The sequence below is a fragment of the Rhynchophorus ferrugineus genome, unplaced genomic scaffold, assembly GCF_030347505.1.
Source record: "Rhynchophorus ferrugineus isolate W39M unplaced genomic scaffold, kcgeb_rfMv2 rfM2, whole genome shotgun sequence".
NCBI classification, from domain to species: Eukaryota; Metazoa; Arthropoda; class Insecta; order Coleoptera; family Curculionidae; genus Rhynchophorus; species Rhynchophorus ferrugineus.
The window spans coordinates 88,682,800-88,708,407 of record NW_027472581.1 but is presented as its reverse complement, the minus strand read 5'-3'; the positions used below and the strand labels follow the sequence as shown (position 1 = coordinate 88,708,407).

The following is a 25,608-nucleotide window of genomic DNA, read 5'->3' as shown; positions in this document are numbered from 1 at the left end:
ATTTGCATGGAATGGAAATTCGGCCGTTCTGACCGTTTTCATGCATCGGCGAGGTTTAGAAGCTTATTTTCGGTATCATCGTTTTTGCGCGTTACACTGCATTTATTTTGAGCGTTTAATCCGCTTCAGATTTTTAAATGGTTTCGATTAGACGAATGAATACGGTGATATTTTCCATCGATACGCGAGAAATGCCTATTTTTTAACCGACTTCAATAAAGGATGACGTCTGTCTATATAACAGGTCAATTGACAAGTCCTCGACCTGACACATAGATGACGCCACTAGAATTAAATCCATATGTTTTTTAGTTAGCTCTAATCCTCAAAAGATGCGTGTATAAATTTGACTGCTGTCGGATCATTAATTTCGCGTGTTGATAAAATATTGCTTTTTGAAGGGAAACATACAGTTGAAGCAAAGACTTTGCTTGATGCCGAGTTTCCGGACATTGACCCAGGAAAATCAACCATCAAGGATTATTGTGCTAAGTTTGGATGTGGTGAAATGAGCACCGAAGACGGTGAACGATTAAATTAATTAACGATGAAAACATTAAAAAAATCCACAAAATGATTTTGAATGACGGTCAATTGAAACTGAATGAAATAGCAGACATAAAGATATCAACTGAATGGGTCATATCATTCACGAATATTTGGATATGAGAAAGCCCTGTGCAAAGTGGGTGCCTCGCAAGCTCACTTTTGACCGAAAACAATGACGAGTTGATGATATATGTCCAATCGATAGCCATCTGATTGCACTGCACACAATGATCCTGCTCTAAAGCGTGGGAAAACGCAATATTGAGCTGGCAAGGTTATGCCGTCTGTATTTTGGGATGCGCATGGAATAATTTTCATTGACTACTTTGAAAAAGGAAGGACCATTAACAGCGACTATTACATAGGGTTATTGGACCGTTTGAAGGACGAAATCGCAGGAAAAGAAAGCTGCTGCTTCACCAAGACAATGCACAGTGTCAAAATCCATGAATTGGGCTTCAAATTGCTTCCTCATCCACCGTATTCTCCAGATTTGGTCCCCAGCGACCATTTCCTGTTCTCAGATCTCAAAAGAATGCTCGATGGGAAGAAAATTGTCGTCGAAGGAAGAGTTAACCGAAGAAACGGCCTATTTTGATTCAAAGAACAAATCGTACTACAAAAATGGAACCCATTGGAACCAGGTCATTATCTGTTGGGGAAGAGGGGAAATCGAGGGAAACTATCAAATTTCAAGGGCACGTACAATATTTTCACACATTTTTAAATTAATCAGATATTGGTGCAGAATGTTATTACTGAGCTGATGTCACGAAACATCCGAATTCTTTCAGTGCAAAGGCCATTGGTTGCTTTTTAAACATTAACCATATCATATGAGAAGTCGTAGAAATGTTGTAGGCAACTGCTTCTACGGTGTAACGTTTAGAGCGTTCATCGCGGGTTCCCGGCGGGGACAACACCTTTTTGTTGTTCTAGTTTCGCTAGAATATTTCTGAAATCTTATAGGCTAGATAGCGTACCCCGGTGCCTAAAGTATTCCTTATTTTCAATTATTGTTTCGTTATTCCTATTTTTCTCATAGGGGCTGCACTTTGCAATATTTTTATCATAAAAATGGAATCAACGTCAAAAAATAAATAAGGAACTCACTAAAAGGTAAAAAATAATCAAACTTAGATTTTTAACTAAAAAAAAATACATTTTAAAATAAAATATGTACATTATAATCGCTGTAATAACTAAATAAAAATAAACAAAAACCTTATTTAACTTATCAACTACTCGTGTTTTATATTCTACTATATACACACAATTTAGCTTAATATCTATCTAAATCTATTTATTTATTTATGGGCCACGGTCCTTAGCATTAAGCAGACTACCGATTAGCGAGTGACCAACTTTAGAAATCATCCCAGAAGACATCCGGTCTTACCCAGCCTGGTTACTGGAGTGACTGGGGTCATTTCCCTTGTCGGATTTTACACTGTTGCCTACAACAATCACAAATTTTAAACACTCACAAACATAAATTTACGACCATGCCCCAGCAGGATTCGAACCCGCGGCTATCGCAACAGTAGGAGGACCGTCCTATCGCCTTTACCACTAGCTTACCACTTACCATTAGCGCTACCAAGCCGGCTACAAACAATGTGTTACTCGGCACTGATGTTTTTTTGGTATATTTGTTGATATTTTTTGTGTTAAAAATCTAAGTTTCATTATTTTTTGCTTTTTAGTGGGTTTTGCATCAATATTTATTCCGATATACCTAGCGTTGTTGCTTTATTCAATGATAGAATGATTTATTATATGTGCCGTTTGTTTGTACGTAAACTGCACGTATACAGATTTATTTTCAATTCATTTATTTCGTCATTTTATATTTTACAGGTTTGAGTCCATTTTATATTGGTTTTATATCACTTGCCTATTGTAAATTTCGTGTGGCTTCTTCGCTATTGTCTCCGATAGCAAAAATGGCAGTATCATCACCACATCTAGCCATCGTGCTATTTTCCGTTTGTGGTATATCACATTTTGTAGAGTAGATAAATAAGTAGCTTCAGCTTTATTTATTGAATGATAGATTTCCTTTTGTTTGACTCTAAGCATTTTGTCGGTAATATAAGATTTCCTTAGTTCACAGTGTTTTTTCGGTAACATATTCTGTAGCTTATGAACAAGGCTGTCATGTCGAGGGATTGTGCTAAATCTAATAATAGAGTTGAGCGTACCTTTTTACCTTCATAGGCTTTTTCAATTACATATATTATACTATGCACTTGGTTAATTGTTGGGTATTTGTTAATAAACCCAAACTGTCTAGATATTAGGTTTTTTCTCTTTATATATTATTTTTTAATAAAATTAATTCATCATAAGCCTTTTACAATATTTTCAGGGAATTTCTACATAAAATTCCAATTTCGAGGCAGAATTTAGTTACAAATTATTTGTCGGATAGTTTTATCCATTACAGAAATTGCAAAAACACATTTGAGATTATGAATTGAAATGACGAATTCAGGATATTTTTTTTGATACAAGTATAATTTGAAGGCCTTGTTCGCTACAAGCCGCAAAATTGTTTCTAAATATTATCCGAGCTAATATTTTGCTTTAATATTACGCCATAAAGGTAAACAGCTGAAAAAATAACATTGTCGTCGTTCCAAAAATAGCAAAAATACGCGCCAGGCTTGATCCGGAATGTGCCGGGCTTGTCCCGCTAGGTTGCGCGCGATGCATCCCTGAAAAATAAAACCGCAGGGAATGGGAAATATAGTGCATGGGTCCGCGGTCAACAATTTAATTTTATTGGGGACAATAAAACGGCTTCGTATTGAAAATTTTCGGTTATCTAATGGCGATAGGCGGTGATAATTTTGTGCTAATATCCAGTAGAATGTGTTATTTTTTTCGTTTCAATCAACGTTTATTATTAGTTTTTAATGTTTTTTTTGTTATATTTGTTGATGTTTTTTTTGAAGTCGGTTAAATTTGTTTGTTAACAATACTTTATTACATGTTCTTTCAACGAACTTTTGCATCAGTATTCATTCCGATATACCTAGCGTTGTTGCTTTACAGTTAATTTACAGTTAATTATACAGCCACAATAGTTTATAGGTCAGAATTATAACCTTTTATCATTAGTGCTTTCAAGAATTTTGCATACGTCTAACAACCGGGTGATTTTGGCAGGCTTTTAACTAGAATAAAATGAGAAGGTCTGAAATATTGAAATTTATGGTTGAATGTTATCATGCTGAAGAATAACATTTTTGTGTTTTTATTTGTTTTAAACGCATCCCATCAATTTTAGTTAATAGGGATCCCCATTGATGGTTTAATCGAGTAATGCCTTCAGTTTTTTTCGCTTTCTTTTTTTTTGAAATATATTAAAAATGTAACACTTCTCGCAAATTAGATTTTCTCGGTACACATTCAGACATGACCCTTACTGAAAAGTAAGGTTTCTACATAATATTGGTTACAAGTGTACCTGTTTAAGACACAGTAACACCATCTGCTGTAAATCCTTCAAAATTAATTTATAGGCCTAATATTATGTTCACTTATTCACAGTGAAGTTAAAATCCAACTATTTAGAATTAAAGTAAAATAATTTGTCCAGTAAGAAAGTTCAAATATTAAAGAACTCTTAATAAAGCAGAAATAATGGTTAACATTAACTTTTTTGGTTGAAATATTCTTCAAATGTTTCCCGTCTATTCTTAAACATTCCTCTAACTATTACTCTTCATTAAACGTACAGAATCATACAGAAAGAAAAATATTTTGCCACTAGAGGACGTGATACTCGCTAATAATACTTAATATAATAATAAGAATAAAACATAATTTTTGTATGTAAAAAATATTAAACACTTTTCATTAAAACAGCAACCATTATTTCAAATAGTAATTAAAGGTGGCGATTTTGATACTGAAGACAAAAAGTGTTCAAAAGTTTCACAAAAAATCCCCTGTTTTTAGACAGCCAAAAAAATTAAGATGTTACTCAAAGAATCCATCAATAGGGATTGCTATTGCTACTATTGCTATTACAAGTCGCAAAACCCGACAATACATTGAAAACATTAAAATGGGAAGTGTTACCCCACCCGCCGTATTCTCCAGGCTTTGCTCCTGCTGATTACTACTTGTTCCGACATATGAGTCAGGCCCTATCGGAGCGACGCTTAATGGCTTAAAAGATGAAGGCGACAAAGTAGCGGCTATCGATGTAAAATATTTGGAATATGAAAAAAAAAAATTAAACCGTCTTCAAAAAATAAAAAGGAACTCACTAAAAAGTAAAAAATAATCAAACTTAGATTTTTAACAACAAAAAACACGTTTTAATATAAAACATGTATATAATAGTCGTTGTAATAACTAAATAAAAACAATCAAACTAAACTATTTTAAATCTACCTAAACCTATTTATCTATTTATTACAATATTATTTTAATTATCACCAACTGATTAGTTTGATATGAGTGCCGAGGCAAGTTATATTAAGTAATATTTTTGTTCGTAATTAAATTTTTTTTAAATATATATTGTAAAGTCTCCTTTTACCAACTATGGGTTTATCTGGACTGGGCCTAAAGTTTAACGTGGGCTCCGAATCACTGTCCTCAGCATTAAGCCTACCGACTGGCGAGTGACCAACTTTAGAAATCATCCCAGAAGACATGCGGTCTTACCCAGCCTGGTTACTGGCGTGACTGGGATCATTTTCCTTGTCGTATTTTACACTTTTGCCTAAAACATTCAAGTATAAGTATATAAACAAACATAAGTATTATAAATAGAGTACTCTTTTTAACTTTTTTATTCGTATGTATTATAATTAATTTTGTTTTAACCCTATTTGTTGTGTTTTGCTTTTGAGTAGTTTTCCTTAAGTTAACCTTAAGTTTATTTTAGTTATTTGATATCGTGTTTTGTATTCTCCTTACTAACACATCGTCTGTATATACTGAAACAACTTGTTAACCTATTACCTTTCCACAGAACGCCGCCTGTCTCGGTTGGGATCGACCAGTTCTTAAGCTGTGATGCATCACATCACTACGTATGTATCTTTTAATTAAAATTGTTGGTGTTGCCGCTGCCCTCTGGTTGTGCCGCTTTTATTTTGTTGATTTGCCGCATTTACGCGATTCGCTTTTGTAGTATTGGTGAAGGTGGGTAATTATTATTAGAGGATTATGGATTATGGCGCATGTTTGGCCGCATCAGCTTTTGTGGTTGGAGCTTCATTATGTATAGCTGTACTGTTATTAGCGGGGGTTGGAGATAATAAGCTTTATATGGTTGTTTTTCTTATTTGCCATATGTTTTGTTCGCTTAGTTAGTTAGAGCTTTTATAGGATTACTTTTTAATGTATATTATATACATATTTTATGAATCATATTTTTAATATGATTATAAGAAATATGAAAATAAATTTAATTTATCATTTCCAACGTTTCGAGAACGAAAATTTAAAACCGTAGTGGTAAAAAACGTGGCTTTTGGTAGAATCAGTTGGCGTGAATTTTATTAACTACTGATATAAACGTTTTAGTATTGGAACGAGATTGCAGTTATGGTCGTACCAATCTAACGAAAACATCACTCACTCACCGTTCTTGGTGCTAATGCGGATTTTGCAACATTTTGTGAAGCCTTAACAGCGATTTTCCTCCTATTTTATCCCCTGTTCTTATCACATAGCAAAATATTTTCATTAAGTAGTCTCAAACTTGGGATTTAAGCTCCATATTTCATTCCTTAGTTATTATTTATTTTTTATATGAAAAACGTTTGTTGAAAGTTCTGCAAATTAAGTCTTACCCCTAATTAAACACCGATGGAGGTACCAGTGAATGTAATGATTAACAGTTTTAAATCGTACACGAGCCGGTATATGTCTGCTTGTACATTATAATGAGAAAATCCGTATCGAATACCTAATTATTTGCTTTAAGGTAACGTCTTCGAGCTAGAATTCGCTCAGCTCACTACTCACGTCGCCGTTTCTTCGCTCTAAATATTCAAATTAGAATAGAGTTGTGCTGCTCGTCACACTTAATTTTTCAGTCCAATTTGGCTCGCTTTTCTATATTTAATGAAATTCTTCCTTTGTACCACGCCGCCATGTTTTCATATGCAAGCACACGGTCTTTTGGTACGAGCGTTCAAAAATAGTTTTCCGCGCGGAATAAATGTGAACGGATGGTCAAAAGTGGAATGTTACCGTTCATTTGATTATGTTTTGTTTTCATCCGGCAAATGGAACAGGAAATTTCGCCGGTTGCAGAATGAGTCGCGGTTTTTTTCCCTCCCGCTTTTCCGCACGTTGGCCGTATTTTTGTAGGCGTACTTTTCGTTTAATGCCGTTTTGTTAAACAATGTTTTGTTATTGTCGTTCATTAAATTATTTATTCTAATATACTTGAGCTATATAATAATTTCCTTGCCATTTTATTGTGTTTAATATACCGGGTGTGTCGGTAATTACTTTTATGTTTTTGTAACATATTAGCAATGTTACCTTTTGATACATATGCCATTTTATTGTACTAACATTAATTTCAAATTGATCAATGTTGTCGGTAGCTATCGCTGTTAACTATTTTTCCACGTTTCACACGATTTGGCCTTGGAGTCGATCGGGCGGCTTCACCAGGTCATAACCATGATTTTTTTCGCTTAGGGATTTCAAAATAAATTTAGTTTTCATCATTCGCCTAGCACTCATCTTTCTCATTTTCCCATTGCTCGTAATCGGTCGTTAATCATTTCTTGCGTCACATTTAACGCTCTAGCTTGGCTTGGATCTTCATCTAATAACTCTTGAGATTTCGCAGCTTTAAACTTTTTCAATTTACCAGAACATTATCTGTCTTGTACATCGAAATCGCCACTTTTGAATTCTCGAAACCGCACCTCACCTGTTTTAAGGGTTAAAGCATGCTTCAGGTTCAGAGATATACATCTTTGCCGATGTTACTTTCGTAACATATAATATGTATATCTTTAAAGCTTTTTGCCAGTAGAATAAAATGACATATGTGTCAAATCATAACATTACGTATATAAGCCTAGTGTCGTCTGTTAGAAAAACCGATGATGACTTTCCTAGGTGTATCGTGTATATATAACTGTGCTGGTGTATCTAGGTGTATTGTATATATAATTATATAGTTATATTTATAATTTTTTGTTTTCTCCAACCAAAAGAACATGTGATACGTTATTTCGACAATTTCATTGTAGTGTAATACAAATAACGTCCTGGTACGGCGAAAACGTTTGAAGGTGCGAAATTGCAGGAGTTATTGATGAACACCCAACCAAACTCTACAACTATTGGCAGAACTATTTTGCTCTATTGTGCACCTCCTCGAGGATATACGAGCAAAATATACAAAATCCTTTAGAATTCGTAGTAGATAAGTCGCTAACGGAATCCCCGGATTGGAGGATTGTGAAAGGGAAAAAATATACAAGAGCATACATTTAGAATAATACAAATAATGGGAAAAGTTATCAATGCATTTAACTATCTAGGTATATAAATCGAAAGTAATGGAAGCCAGTGTTTGTACTTGGTTACAAATAGTAAATTTAATAATAAAAAGGAAAGTGTTCTGTTGCGAGAATTGTTTATCAAAGCTAGATAAAAACAAGAAACAGCCAATAAAAATGAAATACTTCAGAAGAATCAAGAGAGTAACAAAGATGGACAGGACAGGATGAGTACTAAAGAAATAAGAACATACCTCAATATTGAATCAGGGAAAAACTACATATAAAGGAGACAACTCAGTTGGTAGGGAGATTTAATTGCGCACACAAGATAGGTAAAGAGAACATGGGAAATCAGACAAATACTTCAGAAGAGAGAAAAAACCTCGGCGGAAGCACTGAGCAAAATGGATTTACTATATAACACAATATTTATTCCATCATTTTGAAGTATAAGAACAACTGGTGGGTTATTTTCATGGGACATTTATTTTTCTTCTGTAAAGTTTGAATGATTCTTCTGGTTTTGACCAAAAAGTTTCTGAAATTGTAGTCTTGGTTGATTTCTGATTGCAATATCCCTCGTAGCTGGGGTCCACAAAATATCTCAGCTTTATATTGACACAGGATGATGCTACATCAAAATCAAAAGATTTCTTCAAGGATTTTTAGGGTTCGTGTCCTAAATACAGGGTTGATTGTGGATCAATCAGTGGATTAATAAAACATGATTTCTTATCGCGTCCAAAATTTATCACAGAATCTGTTATGTTAGATTTTCATACGAAATTAAAAAAATTGTCAACGAATTTCTCACAAAACACGGCGCGAGAAAAGAAACCTTGTCTGAATGAAACCCGAGTCAATGTTTGCTGATATTATCTGCTTTTCTCGTTATGCTCACTCAAAAATTAAACTTTCCGGCATAATGCTCTCTTTCCCCGCGCCAGGGGGGCTCTCTTTATCGAGCAGAAAACTTTTAGAAAGCAATTTATTTCACTCGCCGACGGAAAAATATACAAAAAAGGTGAGATCCGAAAGCGAGAAGCCGCAACGGAGGTTATGTTGTGCACACAAACTCGATCGTCGTCCGCGAAAACGGGAGGCGAGCGATGGGGAGAGAGAAAGGGCGGCGCGGTGGGTACCCGAAAATAGGAATTAACCTCTTTTAAACATCTATTCAGCTCGTTTTTTCCCTTTTAAATCCGGGAAAGTTTTTAATTAAGGTTACTTTTGATTAAAAATATTCCACAACTCGAACTTTTTCAATTAAGCCTAATGGGTTCCAGTTAGCGATGGCTAAAAATAACGTTTCGAAAATAATATCTCCGCTTTTACAAATATGCTTGGCGGATCGGATCTGTGGGTCCTTTAGAAGTGTCCCTTTCGTGGGGACCTTTGTGCATGCTTAAATGCAAACGCGATTACATTTACACCGAAATGTCTTAATAGAGGGTTTCGTCAAAGAAATTAAAACTAAAATTTCTCGCTTCCGCTTTTTCATAGTTGAATGAAAGTTTTTCTGTTTTTTTTTCTAATTGCAGAATTTATTTCGATATGTGGGTTTCATTCATTATTTTATTTAAAAAGCACATGACAGGCGTATTCTAACTAGTAATTTATCTCCGTATTTTTTAAAACATGATTTTTATAATCCTAATCTAAGGTTTCAGACACTAGCTTAAGTAGCGTTTGATGGTACACCCACTGGTGATTCTACAACTGTTCAACCTTTATATGGCTGATTTTCCACTCCACAAACAACATTTTATGCAGATGGTACAGCATTCTTCACCATCGGTTATAGTTCCGACGCCATCGGCGACAGACTCCAAGTCCAACCGAATCAGGCGGTTGCGTTGTATAAGTTCTGGCGGCTGCAGATTAACCTGAGCAAAATTTCTCTTCGGTCTCCCTTTCGACCGCGGGTTCCAATGTTCAACCCAAATCCGGCACGCTCTTTGCAAAGGCAATGGCCTACTATTTCCATTCTTCTGCAGAAAAAGTCTGAAACTCCGAATTCCCCAGAAAGAGTCTGCATAAGATGTTAGTCCGTCCAGTCTCTCTCTACGGAGCATAGGTGTGGTACAGGTACGTCTCTTAGAGGAACCTTGCACTACTCCAAGTGTTACAGTCCAAAAAAGTCCACCTCGAATAAGGCATATCGTTTGTGAAAAGTTTTCTGAAAAACACACGATAGCAATCTGATCAAATCCCTACCTATCCACAAACCCCGGTAGCTAAACCAGCTACGACAATCCCAATCGTAATCCAGGATCTCTCTCGCCTGCAAAACACTACTCTATCTTGAACCAGAAGCGACATCAGCAAAATACCATTTCATAATGAAAAGGAAAAAAAGTTATATACATACCTTTCGTGTTAAATAAAAGGCTACATATAGCTTCAGAAACGCATAAATAACACAAAAATGAACAAAAATAAGTTCCCACTACCATAAAATAGCATTTAAATAACATAAAGAATAATAAGAGCAGAATAACAAATGTATATGTAGTAATTATTGCTTGCAATATTACTACATAGATTATACTTAGTTCTTGGTGCTCTTGGTGTTGGTTAGTTCATATCTGCATGAAGTTAAAGGTACTGATACGTCTGTTTCAAAAGAATCTGGGGAGAAAGCTCTAGAAGATTCTAATATGAACTGAACTGTTGATTCTAGTATTGAATTTGTGCCCCAATTTTCCTTTCGAATATGTTAAGGCAAATGATGTGTGAATATACATATATTATGTATTTCAATTCAATTATCGATCTAGGCTTACTATTTAAATTATAATTAGGATTGCATTTTCGTTAAACAATGCCTCATCTAGTTTGAAATACCAAGAAAAGATCTTCCTGTCCAGAAGCTTGATGTTAAAGCTCCTAAGATATTCTCTTAATTTGTCATTGTTTACTTTCAAAAACTGTTTATGCAGGAAAACTATTCACTTCATTTAAACCTTCACATCTTGGACAAAACACTTTAAAAACCATGTTTACTTTAAGCTATAAAAATGACATCGTAAGGAGCAAAAAAGTTCTATCAAGGAGTTGGAATCACATAAGATGCCAAGGGAAAACACGTGAACTGCTTTACAAATGGAATGCTGACCTAAAAATGTGTAAAATAAATATGTCAGTTGTTCTTGCTTTTATACTTCCGACCTAGTGTCCTTCTAGGGACATAGGCACACAGCACGAACATATGTCTTTCACTTAATTCATCACCATCATGAAAACCACAAAATCTTCGATGGGTTTCTGTTTATTTTCTCCCTTTTGGGAAGTAAAAAGGCAAAATATGAGAAATTACTTCCTTCTTTATTAGTTAAGAGAATGTTTACTGAATAATAAAGTCAGTTTCATAATTTCATAAAATTACTGTATCATTATCATCGATTAAACAATTAAATATCACCATCCCGTTCGAATGACGCTAATTCTACATAGTATAAAATATCGTTGAATACCGCAAATAAACAACGAACGAAACCGAACAGCGAATAGAGCCCCACCCGGATAAATATAAAACAAACTAAAATATACAATTAAACCACATGTAAATTATATATCAACCTGGGATATATGTTCCGAAAACAAATTCCGGCGAGAAAATAAAATAAATGTTTACTCGAATTACACCTTTTCCTCGTTGTTGTATCCTGCGTCCACAAAAAAAAGAAGAGAGCTTTTAGCGTTTTAACCGTATTTATCGGGACAAAAGTTTTTAGTTATTTGTCAAGTACGCCAATAGAGAACGTCTAATGGCACATTTTTTACAGAACTACGTAAAAGCTAAATTTAAAGCCGGATCTGCACTATTGTAATCAGATCAGAATCAGATATTGTGTTCAATAAAACAATAAACTCACGTCATCTAAATTTATGGCGTTAAAACGTCCAGTAAACATTTATTTTATTCTTTTATTTCTTTTATCACTAATGATCTGAAAAACTTTGTAGACGTTTGCCAACCGGACGACTTTTGTAGGTTGATTTGGTTACATGTTCGAACGTATCAGACATCACTGCATCTCTTTCCAATTAGAATAAAATGCGAAGGAATATATTTTCTGATTCTAAAACGAATTAAAAAATTGCGATAGGCAATAAATTCGACATCTTGATGACGTGAGTGCACTTTTATTTTGAATGCACTATAGTAACGTTTGTGTCTAAGTTAAAATCTGTTAAAGTAATTTTTAATTTGGTCTTGATCTCCTCAACCTATTCAGAAGCAAAGCTGGACAAAATGTCTGGCATGTATTCAAAAAACGAAATATAAGTCGTGTACATGAAGTGTAAAATACAGTATTTTACCTATTTATATTTGAAACGTAAATTATAAAATATCGTCAGGTGTTATAAATATGTTATGTGAATAGAATAGAACTAATTCAGTACAGCCTTTTAATGAGTAAAAGTAGAATTTCCTTTCATGAACACCACATCTAAATATATTATCAAAAGTCTTATTGTTGGAGAATGAATAAAACCTGTTAAAGAAAAAGAATTCTCTAATTTTTTTTGTTATTTGGATGTCGGCTGACTCTAACTCCATTTTTGATATATATGATTAATAAGTATCCGTGTTTGTATCAACCATCATCTTTACTAATAGTGTTACCCCTAGGCATTATTTAATGTTTTTTTTTGTAACTAGGAAGGCATACAAGTCAACAACAACTCCTTTATGTCAGGTGACAGATTAAAAACTTTCCAAAAATAAACATATTTGGCAGCGGTCGCCACTTTGCTTGCGAAAACCATCGGGCATTATTTTCTGCAAAATGCATTAATAATGTCTCTAAATATATTTCTGCTCGAAGTATCGAAGCCACACGTATCTTAAATACTAACTACAAAATATCTCAGCGTCAGGTATTTGAAATTCTAATTACAAAAAACATTTTTAAGAAGTATTTAATAATATTGCCCAATGCTGCCTAGAACAACATTCTTTAAGAGATTATCTAATGGAACTAAGCCTAAAGAATAAAATGATGGTATTAGAAAGATATCAGTTTAATTTTTAGATTAGTATTAGATGCTTTCATCTATTTTGACCAGCGATATTTATTTGTATAATTATATTTTTTATATAATTTATTTCTAAAATTATATCACAATTTTCGGTGTTAGTTTCAAGGATTTAAAAATAGAAACCAACTTCTTCCAATTTTCAATAGAATATCGTTATATTACCGGAAAGGTGGGAGAAAGTTGAAGAAAATGATTTATATATAATAAATACCTTTTTAAATTGTAAAAATCATCAGATTACATACAAGCACCAAATATTAGCGGTTGAGAAGCTATGCTTATGAGAAAATCGCAGAATTTTATTCTAATATACAAGGTAAATTTAAAATATGTATATTTTTTAAATACAGAGCGTATTTGTCGTTTCTATCTCATTTTACAATTTAAGCGATACATCATCGCAAATAACTTTTCGCAAAAATTCTGCGGTTAAATGGGAATAGACGACATAATATCGGAAACAGGTGTTATTCGAGTAAACATTGATTTTATTTTTGTGCTGCGGTGTATTTTTAGTACGAGTTTGATATTTAATTTGTGCGAAACTGCCGTATGATGGTGGGTTTTCGATTATTTTCGTTGTTGCCTGTTTTGTTTTCCCAGTTTTTATAATGTCCTCGTCTTGTTTATCTTAAACTTAATGGGCACATGACGTGTAATTTGTTTATTATCTTGTAAAATTACTTCGGATTATATTATTCCTCGTTCCATTTTTGTTTAGTATTTTAAATCATGTTCAGATGCTTCGACATACGGCGATACAATATTAGAGATGACTGGATCTCTAGTCCAAGATTTTGGTGTAATGACATATCTTAAAATTTCATGATATTCTACTCATAAGTTTTTCAGTTATTGTGCTAAGAGTGACACTATTTTTGTTATGTTCAAAATAATGCATCCAAAACAATTTCGTGTTTTAATTTTACGCTGCTTCTTCATGAGAAAAAGTGTTATAAGGACTCGGCTCCATCACCAACAATAATAAGACGTTAGTTTGCTGACTTTAACCGTGGTCATAGAGACACCGATGATGCAGCATGCAGTGGACATTCAAAACATCAAAAAAATCCACAAAATCGTGACAAATTGTAGAAAGGATGAATGAAATGAAACAAGATCAATATAAGCGAATACTGGAAACCTAGTAATTACCGCATATCAATAAATCGTTCCCTGATGATGACAACTATTTTTATGCATAATTCGACACTGTGTCACAAAAATAGAAATGTTGCTACATATTTGGCGGCAAAAGTCACTGTTTTGGGTTGGGGAGATAATTCACTAGACGTGAATTCCATGGAAAACATATGGAAGCTTATTGCGTATTCTAAATCATGTTCAGATGGTTCGACATACGGCGACATTTGATACAATATTGGAGATGACTGGATCTCTAGTCCAAGATTTTGGTGTAATGTAATATGAATTGTCATTGAAGTGATTAATATCATTTGAATTCCTATTGCTATACTTCTTCTTATCTGCAGTGTTTAGGCGTGCCATTCTACAAAATTGTCACAGTCTCGTTGTTTTTATAAGTCTGCAATTCTGCAATTTCTGTATCAACTCCTTCGATCATATTATATTGATTTGGGAACTTGTCTTTCAATATTCCCCAATATATCTTAATATTATTAAGATTATTAAAAATCTAACTATAATAATGTTTCTATATGGAGTAAAAACTCACTATGTTGCATTGAATTATATTATTCCACAATGTATGATGTAGGAAAAGAAGAATTAATATGCAACATAAAACGATAATATTTGAATGATATTTTATTCTTAAAAATAACTGATCATAAATAACATTGCTCAATAAATATAAATTACGTTTTATAATCACCCTTTCAGATAAACTTGGGAGAAAATGATGGTTTTTATTCGTTCGTCTTTTTTTAGCAGGGCTTGGTGGTGACATCACGAGGAAAAGGTATAATCTAAGCAAACATTTGTTTTATCTCTTCGCTGAGATGTTTTTATAATAGATAGGATCGCGGCTTGATAGATAATTCCTTAATATTTGATTAATGGAATATGCCGGTTTTATCCTTTTTGATACGCAAAAGTTCTACTAGTGTATTTTCATTTTGGATAAATCCAACAATTCGTTTTAAATAATGGAATTATAATTACGTAAATATTGATCAAGCAATCAAAGAAGAAAAAATGAACAACATTTATTAATATATGACGCAGAAATCTGATTATATCATAACATATCTTTGTTGTAATCAATACTCATAGTGCTATTAAAATTTTGCTCTAGTATTTACCGTATATCATGCATTATATCTATTTAAAAAATATGTTTTATGGAAACTTGTTAATTGTCATTCTATTTATTGTTTTCTAGAATAAATAAGCGTTTATTATTATACCTAATCATGTGATTTCCAATCATATAATTTATCTTATATTATTTATTTAACATATTTCATTTTATTAGCTATTCTGTAAGTTGGGACCACCACTTGGACTACTATTCATTTACCACTTGCTGTTACTGAATGCAAATGTTGAAAAAAATTATTTCTGTGGGTATGATACCAAACCAAACCAAGACCTTATAATAATGAATAGAGAATTATCTATGAATAGAGTTTTAGAAATAATGACTTCTGCAATATACTAAATGACAGTTATAGCCGGTCAGTTCTATTTTAAATCAGTTTCTGCAATTATCGTGAACAAAACATTGATTTTGAATTTTTTTCATAATTAGTGTGGTTATGGTGACCATCTTTTAAATATTATTAGAAAATTATTTATGAACAGAATTTTTGAAATAATATGGCTTCTGTTATTTGCTAAATGACAATTACAGATAGTTCGCTATATTATTTAAAACAAATTTATACAGTATTGATTGTATAGTTATCATAGACAAAACATTAGTTTTGAATTTTTTTCATAATTTCTGTTTTTATGGTGACCATGTTTTAATGACGATTAGAAAATTATTTATGAAGACCATTTGTGAAAGATATGCTAAATGACAATTACAGATAGTTAGTTATACTATTTAAAAATGTGTGTACAGTATTGTTTCTGTAGTCATCATAAATATTGATTGAAAGCATTGATTTTGGGAGAAAATCATAATTTTTGTGGTTATGATAACCATGTTTTAATGATTAGAAAATTATTTATGAGCAATATTTTCGAAATAATATGGTTTCTATCATCTGCTAAATAGTAATTACAGATTGTATAGTTATCATAAACAAAACATTGATTTTGATTTTTTTTATTCATAATTTCTCTGGTTATGGTGACCATGTTTTAATGATATTTAGAAAATTATTTATGAACCGGATTTTTGAAATAATAGGACGTCTACTATCTGTTAGATAACAGTTAGAGTTAAGTTGGACTATATATTTTTATAATTCTATTTATTATATAATCTGGTTTACTTTTTATTCAGATAATATATTTTTGCATAATCACAAGCGTTTGATGACCTATAAATTAACTTTTGCTTCTTGTTCTAGTTCGTAAGGACCGAACTGGAAAGTTGCCACCCAACTACTTGGTCGGGTACCTGCGTTCTTAGGACACCCACATAACTTTTGGAACCTGTTGCTTCACCGTCAGTGTTGTATCTCATACTGAGCCCAGCAGCGTTTTTCTCGTTCGTCACTTGTAACCCTAAGTTAAAAACTAGTTATGCCTTATGTTATGTTTAAGATTAGTTCTAATAAATCAAAGTGTATATTGACAGGTTTTTTCGTTCTCCTCATAGTGGTTTTGCTTAGCGTGTTCGTTATGATTTCTTGTCGTCAACAAGAGACATACTGACTGTTAAGTGCGCAATATGCAGCTGTGCAGCTACGTTATAATTATATAAAAATACTTTTTATAAAAAAAATCAGCTTTTATATGATAAAGCTCAAAAAAATTGGTTTGTCACTGCCTTAAATTTTCAAATGTATATGGCTTGTGATGTCGGAACTATGACAACCCAAAAGGTATGGGAAGTGATATATTTGACTTTATATTACACACACTTATGTCGGTTATCGATCGACAAATAAATACAGTATGTTTGTAACGTAATATAACGCATTTTTTCTTTGGGTTGTTAAAGTTTCAAGCACTAAGAGGTGAACTATGTGTAAGAAGGTTTATCTAGGGATATTAAAGCTATTTTAACTTCTAATAGTGTTATTTTAGTTTATCACGATTTCAAATCATTTTATGTACATATTGTTTGCTTAAAATACTGATGCTAAAGTTTATTATTTATCCATATTTCAGAACGACCCTCAGTGTATGGCGTCTCCCCAGGTGGACGTTTTGGTGGGTTTTTATTCGATATTTGTATATATAAATATTCGCAAATTGGTTTTGTTCTGTACTATTAATTTTGTCCAAATTGTATTATTATTTCATATTTTATCATGTATTACGATATAAACACGCTGATATGGCTTGTAGTTATGAAGGTCTTGTAATTTAACAGGGACAAATAAATAATTATATTATATTGGTTGTTTTCTTTACAGTCCTTTCATGAATTTTTTGGTCCATTACTTTTTCTCTTTTGAATGTGTATAGTCTAATTAAACTATTTGCCGGTCAAGCCATGCTGCATCAATTTGAGAAATGGTAAGAATAAGGTACTATGAGTTCCAGCTGCTATATTTTGTAATATGTTAGCAGCACATTGTACACTACAGATTTTTGGTTCCAACCTATGTCCAGCAATCATGTGGCTAGCAAAAAGGATGTTTTATCGGCTTGTTGTCGAGTGTTCCAGAGCTTTAAATGATCAGAACATCAGATATAACAAGAATTAAATAATTGCAGAACAAGAATTAGCAAAAGAACAGCCAAAACAGAATTACAGAGTTAGTAAGAACCGTCAAGTGTTGAAAGCGGGAATAGAAAATCATTATATGTCGTCTTTGTGCATTAGTTTACACAAATAGAGATAATAAATTGTATTTCATTTGCAACATTCTTTTTAACAATTCAGCGCATCAATTTTACTTTTTGAAGGAAGTTTAACTAATTAAATTTATTCATTGAAATTTGACATAAGATAATTTTATTAATAATTTTGGAAAACATAGTTTGAGTTGAGTTAACAAAATAATATTAAATAGTAATGTCTTCCATACATTTTCATTATTTTTCATCAGATAGCTTTATCAGAAGTTGGTCAGTGTATTTTTGATTATTAGTTGTAAGCCTTCTATATGCTTTTGAGCAAGTACATTTCATATAAAAGAGTAGACAACAATGAATGTCGTTACAAAGAAACTCATGGCAGGTTGACTGTAGCGTCTGAGAATCATAGTTTGACCAATATACAGGAATTCGCAATGAAAAACTACTTCATATGCCACCAAACAGGTGAATCTCCTTCAAGTACCACATGGACTGAAAAGTTCTGGGCCGAACACATGACTCTAGCTTTATTGCATTCATCACTTTTCCTTCTTTCAACCTTCAAAAGAAATATCGTAAAATTTCATGACTCATAAGTTTGTCAGTTATTGTGCTAAGAGTGACATTATTTTTGTTATTTTCAAAACAATGCATCCAAAACAATTTCGTGTTTTAATTTTACGCTTTCTTCATGAGAAAAAGTGTTATAAGGGCTCGGCTCCATCACCAACAATAATAAGACGTTAGTTTGCTGACTTTAACCGTGGTCGTAGAGACACCGATGATGTAGCATGCAGTGGACATTCAAAACATTAAAAAAATCCACAAAATCGTGACAAATTGTAGAAAGGATGAATGAAATGAAACAAGATCAATATAAGTGAGTAAAAACCTATTAATTACCGCATATCAATAAATCGTTCCCTGATGATGACAACTATTTTTATGCAAAATTCGGCACTGTGTCACAAAACCAGAAATGTTACTACATATTTGGCGGCAAAAGTCACTGTTTTGGGTTGGCGAGATAATTCACTAGACATGAATTCCATGGAAAACATATGGAAGCTCAACAAACTGTCGATTGCAGAAAAGTAATTACCATCAAGCAGAAGTTAATTGAAACTCTTAACAGAGAATGGCGTTTCAACTTTAATCTCCAGAAAGATGCGGAAACATTAATTGATAGCATGCACGGACAAGAAGAAATAAGAATCTCTTATTGTAACAGCGGTGGCATCGTTAAGAATTAAAATTAATTCTATTAATTTTTAACAATAATAAAATTACTAAAACGAAGAATATAAGACTGTTTTGTATATTTTTTGGTAGGTTTTATGATTTTAATAGATTACATACAAGGTCAGTTCCGTGTTTGTTAAACTATGTACAACCCGAGGTCTGATTTACAAGGTGAGATCCGAAATTTTTTAGTGATTAAAACGCGTAATGGCAAAATTTTTTCCGGAGCTCACTTTGTTAAGAGTTTATATATTTATATACAGACACCATACAAGATGACCTCCGATATATGCGGCAATATCGCGCGAGAATATTTCGGCTCAGTTAGTAGTCATAGATTATATTTGAGTATTAGTTTCATGCATTTATTTATTTACTAATTTATATATTGTTATTCTTTAAAATTCATTAACAAATACGCAATATTTTAATAAACTCAGCTAACGGCACGAGAGAATATACCAACGTTTTTGAATTTTTTAAAATTATATATTACTGTGTTTATAGGGACTCAATATTTATCAATATATTTTAATGTACTTCTGTACAATGCCGTGAAATGTCTTTGGGTTCTTATAGTAATTACAATTATATATATTTGTAAATTTTTATATAAGGCTATATTAGCAAAAATCAAAAGACAAGCAATTGACAAAAAAAATATTATATTAATGATGAGAAGATTATTTATGAGCAGAATTTAAATAGTAATTACGGATAGTTAGCTATATTAGTTAAAACAGATGTATACAATATTGAATGTATAGCATCATAAAAAAACATTAAATTTTTATATTAGGCTATATTAGCAAAAATCAAAAGACAAGCTATTGACAAAGAGAAAAACCTCTTTACCGAACGTTAAAGATGTTTCAACCTCTAATTTGTTGATTAATTTTAAATGGCAAGATAGGGTCCTTTAATTATTGACTGAAATACAGTTAGATATATCACTTACATCTTATACCATAAGTAATCTTTGTTTCCTTCTACTAGATATATTTACAGCTAACGATTAATTTACATTACTGCAAAACATAGAGAGTGTAATATTTTTTAAGCCTGCATAATAAATTATAATTCATTATTGTCATAATATATTAGGTATATGTAATACATAAAATATATTATTTATACTATCCACTAACTATACTATAACATTTTATTACCAAATATATCATATTTTGTATTATATATATTAATGTTATTATAAATTCTAAGAATTAATTCTGCCGAATCCCTATTAAATCGTTTTTGTTTAAACCAAATAAATTTGTCGATATATTCCTTTTGACAACTAGTTCTTTCAACGCATTCCAATCATATTTCTTAAGACAAAAAGTGCCTATAATGAATAGTTATTATGGTTTTTTCAGTTTCCTTTTTCCTTCCTCTTTCCTAAATGGTGAAAATTAAAATATCTTATTATTTGTTTTTAATTATAACAGAAATTTAAACTATACACATATAATGTAAAACTTCTTAATTATTTAAAAAAAGTTATTTAAAAATGTCAGTGGAAACTGTTTACAATCGTATAACAGAAATAAACTAATAATTCATAATGGGATTATTATAAAATGAGATTCTCCAATATGATTTCTTCGAAACAAGTATGCTTATGAAACTAAGAACATTGCCAATTTTTAAATATACAATGAAATAACAATGAAATTTTTAATAATAAAATATTAAGCACAGTCTGCCGCAAAATTAACTTATTTAGGTTAACTATTACTGATAATTCGAAATTACTGCATTATATATAGAATAAATGTTAAAATATTAAGTTAATAAATAATTACAGAAACAAAAATATAACTATTAAAATATTTTATTCAGTTAACGCTTATTAGGCGTTAATTCAAATCTGGAAATCTCGAATCGATCTATATTTAAAACATATTTTCTATATCTTAATAGAGAGAAAACTCAGTAGAAGTCTCTGGTAAAAAGTTTTGCTTTGCCAAACATCCAGATGGGATTAAGTCGGCCATTCCAATAACTTGATTTGTCAATTTAAATAAAAATTTCCTGAAAAGTTGCATCTCTATTGCCCTGTGTTCTATAGGCATCTATACCAGAATACTTTCTTATATCAGCGTTAGTACTTTTAAAAGCAATCTATCTTATTACATATTTTTTCAAGATAAAATAACCTTTTATTTTTCTCTTAATTACCTTAATAAAAGAGATGTCTGCATATCGTGGACCATTCAAACCTTATATAAAAGAGAGTTCAAACTATAAAACGGTAAGAGAAAAGAAAATCCATAAACCCGTAGCCAGAAGGTGCATTAACCGAGCCACATCTCGGCCTTTATATTCAAAATGTGAAACCAAAATGGATGTATCAAAACGATACGATACAAGAAACGTACACGTACGGTATCTTGGCTTTTTGAAAGCGTTCTATGCAGCGAGCCGTTCTAAAAGGATTACGCGCCGAGTTTTTATTATTCCAGGTTGTTTTGGAGAAATTATGTTTGCCCGAACAATATGAAATGAGAGTAAAGCTGATGAGAGAGTCGCTTGACGAGACCTGCGGAATGGGAATAAAATAATATTCTAGTAAAATGTTTATAATTGCTTAAAAAATATGAGAAATCTCTGGGTTGGGAAGACAGGGGGCTTGTTTTGATTTATTTGCAATATTTAAATTGTAGTTTGTTCAAGTCACGTCAACAATATATCATTAGAATGTATATTCTAGTGTATTTCATTTTCAATGTCTGTGTAGCTAACAGGTCTATAAATTAATTATAATGATTTACAACAGATGATATTACTGTGTGTTAAATCGCTTTAACTACATTCATTTTGCTTCGCTTTTTAGTATATATCAGTTCGTCGAAGTGTAAACTAACGTTTTCGTGGCTTCTATCATCTGCTAAATGACAATCGCAGATAGTTAGCTATACTATTTAAAAAATGTTTATACAGTATTGTTTCTGTCGCCATCATAAATAAAACATTTATTTTAGAAAAAAATCATATTTTCTGTAGTTATGTTTTAATGGTTAGAAGATTATTTATGACCAAAACTTATATAATAGTTACGGATAGTTAGCTATATTATTTAAAACAAATTTATACAGTATTGATCGTATAGCATCATAAACAAAAAACATTGGTATTGAAATATTTTTCATAATTTCTGTGGTTATGGTGACCATGTTGTAATAATTCTAGTGTATTTCATTTTAAATGTAGTTGTAGCTAACAGGTCTATAAACTAATTATAATGATTTACCACAGATGATACTACTGTGTATTAAATCGCTTTGACTACATTTATTTGGCTTCGCTTTTTAGTATATATCAGTTCGTCGAAGTGTGAACAAACGTTTTTGTGGCTTCTATCATCTGCTAAATGACAATTGAAGATGATTAGCTATACTATTTAAAAAATGTTTATACAGTATTGTTTCTGTAGTCATCATAAAGGAAACATTGATTTTGGAAAAAAATCATATTTTCTGTGGTTATGGTGACCATGTTTTAATGATGAGACGATTATTTATGAGCAGAATTTAAATGGTAATTATGGATAGTTAGCTATATTATTTGAAATAAATTTATACAGTATTGATCGTATAGCATCATAAACAAAAAACATTGATATTGAAATATTTTTCATAATTTCTGTGGTTATGGTGACCATGTTGTAATATTTCTAGTGTATTTCATTATAATGTCTGTGTAGCTAACAGGTCTATAAACTAATTATAATGATCTACCACAGATGATATTACTGTGTATTAAATCGCTTTGACTACATTTATTTGGCTTCGCTTGTTAGTATATATCAGTTCGTCGAAGTGTAAACTAACGTTTTCGTGGCTTCTATCATCTGCTAAATGATAATCGCAGATAGTTAGCTATACTATTTAAAAAATGTTTATACAGTATTGTTTCTGTCGTCATCATAAATAAAATATTTATTTTAGAAAAAAATCATATTTTCTGTGGTTATGGTGACCATGTTTTAATGGTTAGAAGATTATTTATGACCAGAACTTATATAATAGTTACGGATACATAGCTATATTATTTAAAACAAATTTATACAGTATTGATCGTATAGCATCATAAACAAAAAAACATTGATATTGAAATATTTTTCATAATTTCTGAGGTTATGGTGACCATGTTATAATAATTCTAGTGTATTTCATTTTAAATGTCTGTGTAGCTAACAGGTCTATAAACTAATTATAATGATCTACCAGAGATGATATTACTGTGTATTAAATCGCTTTGACTACATTTATTTTGCATCGCTTTTTAATATATATCAGTTCGGCGAAGTGTGAACAAAGGTTTTTGTGGCTTCTATCATCTGTTAAATGAAAATTGAAGATGGTTAGCTATGCTATTTAAAAAATATTTATACAGTATTCTTTTGGCAGTCATCATAAAGGAAACATTGATTTTGGAAAAAAATCATATTTTCTGTGGTTATGGTGACCATGTGACGATTATTTATGAGCAAAATTTAGACAGTAATTACGGATAGTTAGCTATATTATTTAAAATAAATTTATACAGTATTGAATTGTATACTGCATCATAAACAAAACATTAATCTTGAAATATTTTTCATAATTTCTGTGGTTATGGTGACCATGTTTTAATAATTCTAGTATATTTCATTTTAATGTCTGTATAACTATCAGTGGAGTAAATGTATTTTAGTAATTGAGTTTATCTTTTGTTGGTTCAATTTTTCTCTTAAATATATTATATTTTTCCCTTTCTAGTGTTAGATATTTACTCAATAAATTACACAGTTACTTTATTAAGTATTACAATGGGTGTATCAAGTGAAAGTGCAGCCCGTATGAGGAAAAATAGGAATAATGAAACAATGATTGAAAATAAGGAACGCTTCAGGCCTCGGTACCTAGCCGCTACCTAGCCTAGGTGATTGGACAAATACGCTAACCAAACTAGAACAACAAAAAGTCATTGCTTCGAAACCGCGACCTCCGTTTGTAAGCTGAACCTCTAACCACCACACCATAGAAGCAGTTGCCTGTAACATTTCTACTACATCGACTTCCCATATGATGTGGTTATTGCTTAAGAAGCAAACTGAACGGCTTTTGCACTGAACGACTTCCGATCTTCAAAGATATAAATGTCTGAATTTTTTAGATAAAAAGATTTGTGAACTTTTTACGTGCCTTTGAAATTTGAGGGTTTTCCTCAATTTTCCCGGATTCCACCAACAGATCCTGACATAGACCCAATGGGACCACCTTGCAAGTGCACTCTTTCGAATAACAATGAATTTTGAAAATCGGTACATACATTAAAAAAATATATACAGTCGAACATAGAACCTCCGACTTTTTCGAAGTCAGAGTCGGAGTCAGTTTTGAAGAATGACCCTTAAAAGTAAAGATAGCGGGAGACAGATAATGTGTAATACAAGAAACGAAACCAATATTCTTATTTCCTTTTATCAAATGCTCGATACTTTTTAGCGCCTATACTGTTTCGAAATCAACTTCAACCCTAACGGCCGGTGAGATATTTATTGATCCATCACGGTCTGGATATAACCGATATCAGTTCGCCATACACACTTTTACTTTTTTCTTATTGCCCTCCGGGTTGTTATAAATTCTTCTTAGTCACGCAACTTTCTCAAACCTTTTAGCGTTGCGCGGGGTTAGGCCGACGTTTTTTCTACGCTATAACGTGTGATTATCGAGGATGAAATGACAAATTTACTACGACCTAATCGAATATCGGTGCCGTTTTCCTAAAATTGCCGTATTTATTTTTAGTGCGGGTTAGAAGAAAGGTTACCAGTTTTTTTTTCCGGTGGGAATGCTTATATTTCCGGCCCTGTAGCTTTGCTCGACACTGGCGGAAATTAATATAGCCTGTCCCGTTTCTGTTTTACGTTCTATTATATAGATTTATTGCCGAGAAAAAAGTTGCTTTGTATTATTTATTAAACATCAATGTGAGTATAAGTAATTTGAATTTTTTTGGTATAGGGGTATGGTTCTGTTTTTTTTTTGGACAAAAACTGTATAATTTTCAAGAAAGTAATTCTATACATCTTGCCCAACTTTCAGTTCAACTTTTAGTCCCTTTATTATGAGGCAACCTATAAGAGACCTATGTGGGAATTGCCCATGTGACATCAAAATCACTCACATCACCGAAAAGCAGAAGCATTTGCTTTATATCCAGAAAAAAATTTGAAACTAATATTGAGTATAATTTGCCGGACATAGAAGCTGAAAATTCAATGATTGTGTTAGTAACGCCGAAAGAGTTATCCAAAGTTATTAAAACTGACATTAATCACAGGAAGTCAACAGGATATGATTTAGTA

At 32.0% G+C, this 25,608-nt stretch overlaps 1 protein-coding gene across 19 annotated transcripts in view; it reads left to right on the top strand.

Moving 5' to 3' along the window:
- tmod (tropomodulin) overlaps window positions 1-17,601 on the top strand; it is a 202,799-nt gene extending 185,198 nt beyond the window's left edge. For 13 of the 19 annotated variants that reach the window (XR_013004564.1, XR_013004563.1, XR_013004562.1 and 10 more), the window contains 2 exons: window positions 5,546-5,606; window positions 16,607-17,601. Coding sequence is in view for 7 of the 19 variants with exons in the window: in XM_076396839.1 (XP_076252954.1) it covers window positions 5,546-5,583 (38 nt within the window). In the remaining 12 variants the exon portion in view is untranslated. The remainder of the gene's footprint in view (window positions 1-5,545; window positions 5,607-16,606) is intronic. The other 6 variants (XM_076396837.1, XM_076396833.1, XM_076396840.1 and 3 more) reach the window with 2 other exon arrangements.
- The last annotated feature ends 8,007 nt before the right edge of the window (window positions 17,602-25,608 follow it).